This window comes from Micrasema longulum, unplaced genomic scaffold (genome assembly GCF_059751315.1).
Source record: "Micrasema longulum isolate JH-2025_06_02 unplaced genomic scaffold, ASM5975131v1 h1tg003103l, whole genome shotgun sequence".
In the NCBI taxonomy this organism is placed as follows: domain Eukaryota; kingdom Metazoa; phylum Arthropoda; class Insecta; order Trichoptera; family Brachycentridae; genus Micrasema; species Micrasema longulum.
The window spans coordinates 1-13,163 of record NW_028280203.1 but is presented as its reverse complement, the minus strand read 5'-3'; the positions used below and the strand labels follow the sequence as shown (position 1 = coordinate 13,163).

At 37.7% G+C, this 13,163-nt stretch overlaps 1 protein-coding gene across 1 annotated transcript; it reads right to left on the bottom strand.

The window, feature by feature from the left end:
* Positions 1-9,728: 9,728 nt before the first annotated feature.
* LOC148271096 (transcriptional coactivator yorkie-like) lies at positions 9,729-11,790 on the bottom strand. Its single transcript, XM_088241840.1, has one exon. It carries the CDS (start codon positions 11,225-11,227, stop codon positions 10,748-10,750), a length of 480 nt encoding a protein of 159 aa, XP_088097966.1. The 5' UTR covers positions 11,228-11,790; the 3' UTR covers positions 9,729-10,747.
* Positions 11,791-13,163: the final 1,373 nt, after the last annotated feature.

Sequence of the window (13,163 nt, the reverse complement as noted above, 5' to 3'; positions counted from 1 at the left end):
GATGAACGTAATAAATGTTGTGATATTAGAGTCTGTATTGCGTTAAACATTCGAGAAAATTAATTCGAGCGAATCCACAATAATTGAAAAGACCAGCCAAAGGGCGCGCCACGCGAAAGGTAGCCAAGAGACACAGACCGAAGGTTAAAACTGGATGCACGATTCTGACACTGTTCCCAGGATGAAGAGAGTGCAAATAGCCAACAGTCTGCAGGGAGCGAGTACGGGAGCACCGATGGAGGTCACGCGGGTGGTTCTGTAGTTGGGGCCGCGGACTTGGAGCCGCGCCAGAGAGCCACCGCCGCTCTAATGGAGATGAATCAGTTATCAGTACAGAAAGTAGCAGCATTGGTGAACCGAGTACAGACTACAGAGCAGTCACTGAGGACCGAATAACGCAAATCCATTCAAGCCGTCCGCGACTTTACCTCTTCAAGCACACTAGATTTTTTTGTGATGCGCAAAAACATGATGCAAATCCGGTTTTTCATGTAAATAATAATCGTTAAAAAATGCCAAACGAGAACATAAGAGGATACAAATTGAGGATTATGAAGCCTGGTGATATTTTTCCTGTGCAATACAAAATCTATAAAAATAATAAATACCTATTTATAATTAAAGTCGTCATATCCCAATATGTTTATAGGTTTTCTAGGTTTCCATTATAACCAAATCGTACATAACTATTAAATCATAATTATCAACGGCTGTCATTTTCTTTTCCAGGCCCCCGATTACGGTGGGAAGTTTGAGTTATCTTCGACTGTCTATAAAGTAAAATCGAAATTTACCCTCGAAAATATGTATATTTGTATGAAAATTTAAAGTATCTTCGTCGATAACCTGTAATTAAACATGTTTAGAATAAAAATGTGCGCTTTTCATACAGAAAACTTAATTTTACTTTATGGATAAAACTGAAGATAACTGTTAACTTCTCATTGTAATACGGGCCCAGGTCGCTTAAATGCGTCTTTAGAAATTACAGGTAACCTACCCGAATGTTATTTGTATCAATGATTATTTTAACGAATTGACAAACATCAATTTGGTTCATAGCACCATGCACTATGCCGATTCGATCATAAGAGAGACGAGTATCGGTTTATTCGTGTCGGGAAGGAAAAAGGAGGCAGAAATAGAATATATAGGACGGCGACCTTGTTACTTGGACAAGGGGAAGCGACAGAGCGTATTCCTCTTCTCAAACATTTGGAGAAAATCTCAGACCCAGCTTGGTCTTAAAATTTAAGTTATAAGCATGTTTAAAGATATGACAATACAGGATATGGCAGCAGATAAAGTACCTACCTAATTCCTCTCATGCTATCCAAAATAAGTCCTGCAGAACCAAACAAATAACTTCATATTTTTCAAACCAATGAGGTTCTGATGAAATAATATCTAAAGAACCGGGTTGTGGTCCTGTGGCTAGTGTCGCGGACCCACGGATCAGAGGTCAGAGGTTTACACCCCGCTCTACAAATCTAGATATTATAAAAACTTGGCTCGCATTTTCTAATAGTGAGTTATTTACAACTCGTTAAAAATGGTTCCCTATAATTGAAATATTTGGGTTTTTATGATTTACCTTATTTTTTTTATTTTTTAAATCACTTTTTTTTTTAGTGTAACAGAGGCAGAAAATATTTATATTGATTATTATCTTATGTTAACAATCATCTATTAATTTTTTTGTAAATTTTTTTTTTGTAAAAATACGTATGCTTTTAGTTTTTAATAATGTTTATTTTACTTTTTAAAATTATATCATTTCTCTAACACTTTTCTTTGTAAAGGAAAAATAAGAAACCTGCTGACAAGCCGGTTTCGCGGTTTGGTGGGTTTCATTATTTTTCCTTTTATATTTTTTCTGTTTAGCTTCTTAAATAAATAAAAATACAAAAAAAAAGTTTTATGAAAAAAAATTACATCAACAATGAGCAACATTACAATGAGGTCAAAAATAATCAATTTTAAATTAATTCTTCAAATTTCTAAAATTTACTTGTTTTATCTTTGGTTAGTTTGGTTCGCTTTTCGTTTTGGTTGTGTAGTACGATTTTGAATTTGTGAACAGAATAACGACGCGATGTCGCCATAGACTATCGGGTCGTCGTATTTTTATCATGGCGATAGTTAGGGCAGCGGCAATCGATACAGGCTACTTTCTGTGCCGAAAAAAATATAAAATATCCCTATTGCTAAACGACAGACTAATTAATTACCTTACTAATTTCTCCCTAATACCGCGTGAGAGAGGCCGCGGGTAAGCTAGTGAAAAATAAATCCATTCTGAGGCGGCGCGGCGTGGAAAGTGGAAAGCTCGGTAGCCGGTAGTAAATAGAAGTGTATTTTTACACGCCTGTCTAGCTGACCTTACTTATGTTTCCATTGAATGTAAATACATACAGCACAGACAGGACTTTGTTGTTTTTCTTGTCTCGACCATTCCCGGGTGTTTCCGACTCGCGCCGAGACTGCCGAGACCGCAGAGTCCAGCCGCAGCCGCCCGGAGGAGGTGAGGGGTAACTTCCCTATCGCCAACTCCAGCCTCTGTGGCGTCTGGCGCTGCGCAGTGCGCTGGCGCTTACAGTCCCTTCGCCTTCGGTGTATATTTGTGAAGGAAAAATAAAGAACAGGGACCTTATGCTGGACCCATTCGTCTTTAGAATCGTATGCGACTTCCGCAATTCGACGAGTGACAGCATTCTTGAACCACCCACAGGAGTGCAGTCGATTGAAAACCAATCGACTTTATCTCGAGTGCCCCAAAGCACTCGACATTGACAATCGAATGTGACATCGTAACGTCAGCTGTCAAACTTCCTTCTTGTAAAAAGCTCGGCATTTATGTTTGAATGACGAGTGTGTATTTTTGTTGTATTTTAACTTAAAATTTACAACACTGATCAATATTATAATGATGAGGTATTAACAAATGTGCAAAAAATACAACTGTACAAAAAAACAAACCATCACGCCGTTTCCCCGTAAGGGTAGGCAGAGAGGATAGAACGCCACAACACTCTATCTTTGCATACAGATCTCGCTTCCTCTGCATTCATACATCTTCTCATGCACGCGCGCCGATTATTCCGACTTTTGACATATCCATCTTTAAGTATTTGTTGGATTTGGTCATGCCATGTCTTTCTCGGTCTTCCTCTATTTCTGCATCCAACTGTAACAAATACAACTGTACTTATTTTTAATCCCTTATCAAATGAAGTTTCACTAGAAACATGATTTTAAAATTATTTTATCGCTCGTCGTATTTGAGATATACTCGTATATTATACAATATGTTTTTAAAATCCATTAAATGCATATGAAACATTTCTAATAACATGTAGATGTGTGTTATCTCAAGGACAAATTATAATTATAAATGTTGCAGTGTCTCAGTAAAACATTTTCTTATATTTTTCGTAATATTCCATAAACTAAATATTTAACGGAAGAAGTCTGACAAGAAACAATAAAAGTTTACGCGTGGCAGGAGAGCCATAGGCCATAGATAAATACGGATTTGTTAGTGTTGCCACTTTCATATTCGTATTTGTAATTAAATTGTCGGAGGGTTTTCAAGAGTAGCATTATGACAAAGCAATCGAGATGCCCAATCGACTATTGTCGAGTGGGTGACAAAATGTCACATCTTTCCAGCATAAGGCTCCAGTGCAGCAGCGGCGCACGGCGAGCGGCCGAGCTAGCTAGTAGCGAGGAACGAGACAAGGGCCGCGATTACAAACGCTAGCTTCACCGGCACATGTCGCATATCGAGACGGTATAAACTAACATCGATATTAATGTACGAAAATGTGTATATTATCTGTATGCAAATTCAAAGTATTTTCGTCGGAACCTGTAATTGAACAAAAAAGTGTAAACACATATTTTCCAAACAAATAACTTAATTTTACTTTGTAGATAAAAGATAAATTTTAACTTCCCATTAAAATACGGACCAAGATTCGCTTCCGAAGAAGGCGAATAACAATAATTACACTTTACCGATAAAATGGAATGTCTTTAGTGATAATATAGTTTATTTCAATAGTAACGATTTTTTTTTCGATTGACACTTTTCCCAATAGAGAAGAAAATCATTTTTAAGAAAGGCATATGGAAGTCTACGCATTTACAGGGGTTATGATCTGTCATAAGTTGGTTTGATTGATCACTTTAAACAGTGTGCTGTATTCACAATTTTGTCTATGTTTGGTTATAAACATTTCCGTAACTCTTTCATCTGTAAACAAAGGTTGACCTAAAAAGGAATAATATAATTTTGTGAGAAATAGAACCGGATGGTTTTTAAAGTCAAAATCATGAAAAAAGAAATCGAGTGGAGAAAAGCCCGCCTCGTAGCGTAGTGGTTGACCCGTTTGCCTACCATGCTTAAAGCCCCGGGTGCGGTTCCGGGGAAAGCTGTCCTGAATTATTTATTTGAAAAATGTCCCTGAACTAGCATCTAAAGCAGAAGACTAATAACCTTACATTATTTAAGATGATTTACTTTACCATTTACTGCATTTACTTTACCAATGCAGTGCCCTATACAATCGAGTGCGGGTAAGACATTGTCTTAAAGATAGAAGGGTAGGCTTCTCTGCAGGATAATGGCTTACCTCACCACCGCGCGAATCGTAGTGTGTGCATTTTTGCAGCGTTAGGCATTTTAAACACGGTTGAATTGTTGTATTGTCCCACTGTCCTGTCCTGCGCGCTCGAAGCTGTTTACGCAGCTAGGACAGGACAGCGTTGTCCACGGACAAGACAGTATTGAAAACATTGGAAAAATTTCAATCCCACCAGTTCTCTAAGCTAAATCATTCGAATAAATATATATTATAGATGACAAAAAAAAAATTCAATACTGAAAAAAATTACCTTAATATCGAACTCAATTAATTTTTTTTTTACGGCACACGCACACAGCCGCACATGCTCTCACACATCCACGATCTTGGGACTCCCGGGAGTGGTATTGCTAAGATTTCGTACTAACCCATAAAAACCTATCTGAGTTCATGTCATCCTATACCACAAGTATACGATTATAGACGAGTGTTGGCGGAGAAACCCGAACTCAACCGGTTATATTGTTTATCGTTGTACACATAGGTAACGCAACATCAAAGCGAACCAGTACTCACACAAATACAAAAGTATAAGTTTTTTTAGTGTTCCTTTAAGTCCATATTAAATTTTATTTCATAAATAATTTTGCTACTGAATGTTGATAAATCGAATGTGAAGGTTTTTGAAATGGATGAAAGTATGACTTAATGTGAGATCACTGTGCACGGAGATATTATAGATCAGGTGAAATTTGTGTTTCCCGGAAGTATGTTTACTAGGATGGGAAGACTGAGAAAGATATTGAAAGGAGGATGACGATGAGTGAACAAATGTTTGTCATAGGAGGCAAAACTAGCAGTACGCAATGGAGTTCTTATGTATGGGAAAAACAATGATGAAAGTAGGCGGAGTGCTGTCAAAATTCAATCCCTCAGGCGAATGTGAGGTAAACCGATGCATGATATGTGCACAAATGTCGAGATCCGTGAACTATGTGAGGGAGAGACGAGCATTTTTGACAAAATCAAGAAAGGAGTGCTGCGTTGTTTGGACACGTAGAGCGAATAGACAGCGAAAGAACGGCTAAAAGGATTTACGGTGCGAATGTTGATGGATGCAGAAAACGAGGAAGACCGAAAAAGACATGGCACGACCAAATCCAACAAATACTTGAAGATAGACAGGTCAAAATTCAGCAAAATCGGCGTGCGTGCCTGAGAAGATGTATAAACGTAGAGGAAGCGAAGTACGTATGCAAATGCAGAGTGATATGGCGTTCTATGCTCTCGCCTATATCTACGGGAAAACAGCGCGATGGTTTGTTTGTTATATTTTAATTTAAGTTTTATTTTTAATAAACGGCTTAAAGGTCATTTACATAAACACTTTGATGTCAAACGCATATCATCAAAGTGCTTAGAAAGCTTTGGCGATGATTATGTTTTTAGTGAAAAAAAAAAAAGGAAAACATATATACCTTTATATACTTTTTATATACTTATTTTTGCACCACAACAGGCCAGGAGGCCCAATTACAGTGGTGAATTACATCACAGAACACCCAGGCTTGAGAAAAATCACATTTTAATTTTTGTGTTCTCACCGGGAATCGAACCCGGAACCTTCCGTGCATGAGTCAAGCGTCTTGACCACTACACCACGGAGGTCGCCATGTGTGCAATGAGGGGGTGTTCCACGTCCAACAGGTTTGAAAAAAGGATTTAAAAAGTTATGGGAACTTCCGTGCGTGAGTCAAGCGTCTTGACCACTACACCGCGGAGGTCGCCATTATGTGCCAAATATACACATTTTCGTAGATTTTAGAGTATTTTAATTTATAGACGGTCGAAGATACCTCTGTTAACTTCCGATTTTAATCGCTCCCTAGGGACTCGATTACAATAGGAAGTTAAGAGAGTTATCTTCTTAGTAAATAAACTCTAATTTATACACATTTTCTTTCGCGAAGAAAATTCGATTTTACTTTGCATACAATTGAAGATAACTCTGTAAACTACCCATTGTTATCGGGGCTCTGAATTAGTAATAATATGCACGTGGATGGTATGAGGTATGAATAGAAAACCGAGATCTTGTTTTAAAATGTCTAATATAGTTTACAAAGGAAGAAAAATGCCCGATTAAAAATACAAAAATATATTTGTCCAAAAAATAAAAATAAAATTACCATTTAAAAATTGTGAAGATTTAGCTATATTATACAAAAATTGAGTGTTAAAAAAATACTGACAGGTAAAGGCTCTATAAATGCCAAACTTCTACATTCCTTTCTTAAAAATATTCTAATATATATCCACAGATCTTTAAAAATAATAAAATCTAATTACAAACTTTGATAATCGTGCCGTTGTAAATTGTAAAGCAAAAATTATTAAAACTTGACGCTGCGAATATTTTTTTTTTTTAAAAAACGCTACCGCAAAGTCAGTTTCGCACTTTCGATGGAGTGGGTTCCGTGACGGGTCCCGAGTCCCGAGACCGCAAATGCTCGTTCATTGAATTTAGTGGTGGCCAAAACACCTGAGTTGAGAGGTGAAAAGGCCATTGAAAAACGAAGTAGAAGAAGAATTTAGTGAACTGGTCGGGGACAGGAGTAATTAATGGCTTTTCCTATGCGTCTTTATCAAAAACATTCAATCAAAATAGTTTACAGAAACGGTAAAACGGCTTTATGGCTTTTTTTCAAAAACATTCTTATTTATAGATATGATTAAAGAACAATGTGTATGTATAAAAACAGTTGTGCACATAAGTTTGATATACTTTATGATGTTTGCTCGGTATAAGTTATAGGCATATGTTCCTCGGTGTTCATGTACAAAGCTAGCGATAAGATTGTGGAGAAGATTCAAGATAATTATTATCAAGGATTTTTTAAAAATTAAAATATACGAACGCATTATAAAACTGCGATTACGTACCTACCTGAAATGAATAAACATATATGTTATAAATAACTCACTATTAATAAATTTAAAATATACAAATTCTTCAAAATAAGGCGACGAGGATTATACTTAAAATAAATATGTATTCTAATGTAGAAAGAAATTGGCTCGCTCACAAAAATAATTTAAGGGATGAATATTTTTTTTAAATAATAAAATTTAACAAACAATGTCATACATATGAAACGAGGGATAAAAAAATATTAGATTACCAATGAGGACAAAAACAGAAGCAATCTCAAAACTCATTGTATTGTAGGGATTGAAGCTGTACAATGAGTTCCCTCAAGAGATAAAATAAATAAAAGGAATTGAATGATTTACAAAATTTTTTTTTTTTAAAATTTTGAAAAAATAAGTAATGTTAATTAAAGTTTATATTAGTTCTTAAGATGAATGAACTAACTTAATAAAGTATGAATAAATAAATATGTGGAAAATCAATTGATGACAGGATTACTCATCCAGGGTTCGTCCGCCTGGACACGGACCATATTTATTTATTTATACGCCCTACGGGCTTTTACATTTATTAGTAATACATTCAAGTGCAGTGTAGCATAAATATACACATAAAGTTAAAAGTAAAGATAAAATAAGGTAATGTACACACATAGGTGTATGGGTATACAGAAAGATATTTGATATATTTACAAGGTGGACTTCAAATTTTTATTTCAACTTAAAAAAGCATTTTTAAGACGAAAGTGGCCTTCGGTGTTTTATTCGCATATAAAATAGCTTATTGCGATAATTTCTGCATTTTTAACATCAAAACGCCAAAAAGTTGACTCCCGTGTTTGATCCTCTAAGGTGCAGATATTAAAATCGAACACTGATTTGAGTCTATTATTTTTTTTAACAAAAGATCGGACAATTTACACCCCCGGGGCTAATATTCTATAATGACTTTATAGCGCGGTATAGCGCGTATTTACGTACTGAATACGCGCTATTATAATATGGTTCAGAATACCAGCCCAGAAGTACAATTTAGTAGGTATATACTGTTCGTGATCTTGGTGTGATTCTAGATAATAAAAAAAACTTACGTATGAAAACCACATCGAAAATATAATGAACCGGGCATACAGAAACTTAGGTTTTGTTATCCGCACTTGCCAAGTTTTTAATGATATTGGTAGCATCAAACCGATTTACTTCGCTTACGTTCGCAGTCTCCTTGAATATGCCTCCTCTGTGTGGTCTCCTCAGTATTCCACACACAAGGTAAGGAAATATTCAGCAAACATTTTTGAGACATCTCAATTGGAGATCTAGATTTACGAACCTCAACTATAAAACTTCTTGTCATAAACATAATATACTTAGTCTTGAGGATCGTCGTTTGGTATTAGATATGGGGATTTTACATGACATTCTTAATGCGTCTTGATAGTCCTGTTCTGGTTTCTGAGTTGGCCCTTAATGTACCTGGCTACCGCACCGTCATACGAATATATCTCTCTTCCATGTACCTACAGTTCGCACCAACTATGCACAGAACTCTCCTCTGATTCGGTTGGCGCGTAATTATAATGTATCTTTAAATAGCATAGATATATTTAACTGAAGTACCTAAACCCACTTTAAAACTATTAATTGCAAAAAATTCTGTTTCTTTATAATTTTTTTTTTTACATTATAAATTTCAGATGTTTCTATTCACTAATATCAAACACACACTCACTCTGTCCATAAACCCACCCTCACACCCATATACACTCACACACATATTCACATACCTACCAAAACCACACTCCACTCACTTACCCACGCATCCTCATCCTCATCCTCACACACAAAAACTCGCACACATGCACTTCTACATGTATTAATATCTAACTGAACTGAATTTTTATAATTGTATTTATGTGGAAAACTGATTTGGCTTTATTCTATGTTTTTTTATAATGTTGTGTATATTTCTTTGTACTGCTGTTATTTTTCTGAATAAACAAAAAAAAAAAATTTTTTTTTATCTAAATCGGCCATTTTGCAGAAGAGCAAAAACATTTTTTTTTAATTTCTAAATGCACGTAACTTAATGCATATCGACATTAAAATGCCCATATCTATTATGGACTTCGCTCATTTGACTGAAAATATGAGAACACTGTGCAGCATCATCATTACTGCAGTGCTTTTCTCGATATTTTACTCGATCAATTTATTTTATTTCATTTATTTCGAATACAAACAGATGTACAAGTTAAATAAATATATTTTTTTTAAAACTATAAAAAACGTATACATAGTAGGGCCTGCCATCCAATCAATATTATCCATATTTAAAAGAATACTGAAGTTTGTAATATATCTCATTTAAAAAAAACCATTCAGATACGAGGTATTCTCATAGGAAAGATAAAAAAAATAAAATATTAAACTGAATGAGGAAGTTCAGTGTTTTTAAAATATGTTTATCTATGTGAATACCCGAATTTTTTCAAATATTTCCATTTCATGGCCAATTTTTAAGGCCATTTCATAATAAAAGTGGTAAATTATTGCGCTAGAAAATGAGAATCAATCTGCGATAGAGCGGGGTCGAACCTCGGATTCGTAAGTCAGCGACACTACCGCGGGACCACAACCGGTCTCATTTTAAGACTATGATGATGGTCATGTCGCAAGTCCTAATAAATGGCATACCTGCGTGCAAAGGGTCCATGAATTCGTTCTATCCTCTCTACCTGCCCAGATGGGGATTGCGCGATAGCTCGTTTGTTTGACAACATTAGTGTAAACAATGCGCGACGGGAGATAGAGATGTACGTATTTAGTGCGCCGATCGCGTATGCAGTGCCCCATGCACTAGTAGACGGCCTCCGTGATGTAATGGTCGAGATTCACACGCGGAAAATTCGGGGTTCGATTCCCGGTAGGAACACATAATTAAAATAGATTTTGCTCGAGCCTAGGTGTTCTGTACTGTGATATTTAAATATATAAAAATAACAATGACGATAGTGATGAATGAATATCTATTTCACCTCGAATAGAAATTGAAATTTGTATAGCGATCTGACGGCAGTTCTTCTATAAAAATGCGCGACCTTTTTTACTAAGTGGTATGTTGTGGTGTAAATAAAGGGCGGCGGGGCCTCTCCCACCCTACCTGTTGGGCCGGGCGTCGGGCGACAGGTGGCGAGCTAGGATGGAGTAGTATGTGGGGGGGTGGTCACTCACTTGAGGTAGTAGATCTGGCCCTCGGGGGTGCGCGCCTGCTCCCAGCCCAGCGGCAGGGGGCCGAGCTCCTCGGCCAGCAGCGCGCTGCTCGCCACGTCGTAGGAGCGCTGCTTGGCGTGGCGCGGCGGGCCGGCGCCGGCGGCGGCGGCGGCGGGCGGCGCGGCCGCGTACGTCTGCTGCAGCGAGGCGGGCGAGCTGTGCGCGCGCGAGTGCGCCACGGCGGGCCCCGCCGAGCCGAAGGCCGAGTCCGCCGAGTTCTCCCGCGAGTGCGACACGGACGGGGACTTGGAGCCCGTGGACGGCGGGTTGAAGAACGACTTGGGCAGCTGCCTCATGCGCAGCGGCACCTGCAGCGGCCGGTTGGAGTCCGGCTTCAGCACGCTGTCGAACAGCGCCTGCAGGTCCGAGTCCGAGTCCTGTCCGACCCGCAGCACTAGATTGTTCGACTTCTGTTCCACTTCGGAGTTGAGAGCCATCTTCGCGATCGTTCGACAAACAAAAACAAACTAAAAGGCGACCTCCGGCCGACACAACACTCACTCGCGAAGCGCCGCCACTGCGCGCACTTTCCGACCGACCGTGGTAGCGGGATGGTGATGACTAGCGCCGACCGGCCGACCGTTCGCCGAACAAATTACCGACACATACCGCCAGCCGCCTACCACCACCCGCCTCCGTTGCGCCGCACCGACACGAGCAGTGTTGCCAACCTCCGTCTAGAGAAATTCGGTAGTCAAAAACGAATTAACTATGTAGCTAGAACTGCGTCAAATCGGTAGATCGCCGACTTTTCTCCTAATAATTATTATCTCTCGTCAAAAGTTCTCTTGGGATGCTCCCCTTTTTTCCGCTACATATTATATGGAATTTTCTAGTTATGAAAATCGGTAGATTCTCAGTAGAGTCGAGCAACGCTATACAACATGCAACACGAATACATATTCGATTCTTTTCGATCGAGTACAAAGTAGGTATCGACGGAAACTACTCGAATATGTACCTATTATATATCATTCGTTTCAAATAATAAATACAGTTATTAAACCAATTTATATCTTAACTCTACCGATTTGCCTTACATTTTGACAGTAGGTCAATTTACATAATTTTAAACAGACTTGGATTGTTTATAATGTATAAAAACACACACACACACAGAATAATGACTTTTTTTGCATATTATGAGTATTTTAAATGTAATTAAAAGCAAAATTGCACCTCTGTATTTATAAAATAAGTAAATAAATTCGCCTTTTGAGTGTTTCAAAATACGACTACATATTGCAATTGTATTTTGATATTGAAAGCATATTATATATTTTACAAATAGCACTATACCTATCATACATTATTATTCGAAGAGTCGTTTTTCCATATTGTGTTTTGGATTAAGAATAGTAATGCGTTATGGCTATACAGTACGGGTGCACACATGGTCCTTTTTATTTTTAAAACAGTTTTAATGATTATATTATTTTTTATGTCAGTCATGCGTCATTCGAGGAAATGACGTGTTACTCTCTATAAATTCACCTCTTTTCGCCCTTATTAATCAGCATAGAGTTTGTATTCCTTGGGGATAATTTAATTAACTTTCCTCGGAATCATAGACAGAGAATCTCCCGGGGCTGCTATTTTGAACACTCTCGTAGCTGTAGAGAACGCTTATATAGCGCGTATTTAGTATGTAAATACGCGCTATAAAAGCGCTATCTTCGGCCGCGAGAGCATTTAGAATAGTAGCCCAGGACTTTACAACTGCTGCGGGTAGATGGTGGACTTTGGATTTTTCGAGCGTATTTTTTCTTTTAAACTGCTGCTACTAACATCACGCTATGTTTCCGTTTGAGCAGGCAGAAGATAGGACACTACACGCGTTTATCTGATCATTACAAGTCTTTCAACGCGTTTTATTTAATAAATTATTGTTTTATTATACAGTACCCAATTAAAGAGGTGAATTATAGCTCACAACATCGCAAAGCTTGAGTAAAATCACATTTAATATTTGTAATCTCACCGGGAATCAAACCCGGAACCCTCCGTACATGAGAATGGCTTCTTAGCCATTGCACCACGGGGGCCGTGGTATAATGATTAATTTTATAGTATGATTAATAAAGATTTTTACTGTTATTATACAGCGTCGCTATTGAAAAACACTACTTCAAGGACGCATTAATTTAACTATTGAATGTAACTGAATCGGCGACTAAATTTATGGGGGAAAATACGGAAATCCTACAAATAAAAATAATCGATGCAGGTATCGATATTTTTCATTTTACTCTGAGTAGGTATCGGTACTATTTTTCGATACAACTACCGAGTGAAAGCATCGATACCTATGCGGTATCGTTTCGGCTCGGTTGCACGATGGTCGTCCATTTCTAGTTTACACCGAATCTATTA

What these genes read in the sequence shown, in the direction of transcription:
- LOC148271096 (XM_088241840.1), bottom strand. Translation starts at nt 11,227, where the DNA reads ATGGCTCTCAACTCCGAAGTGGAACAGAAGTCGAACAATCTAGTGCTG.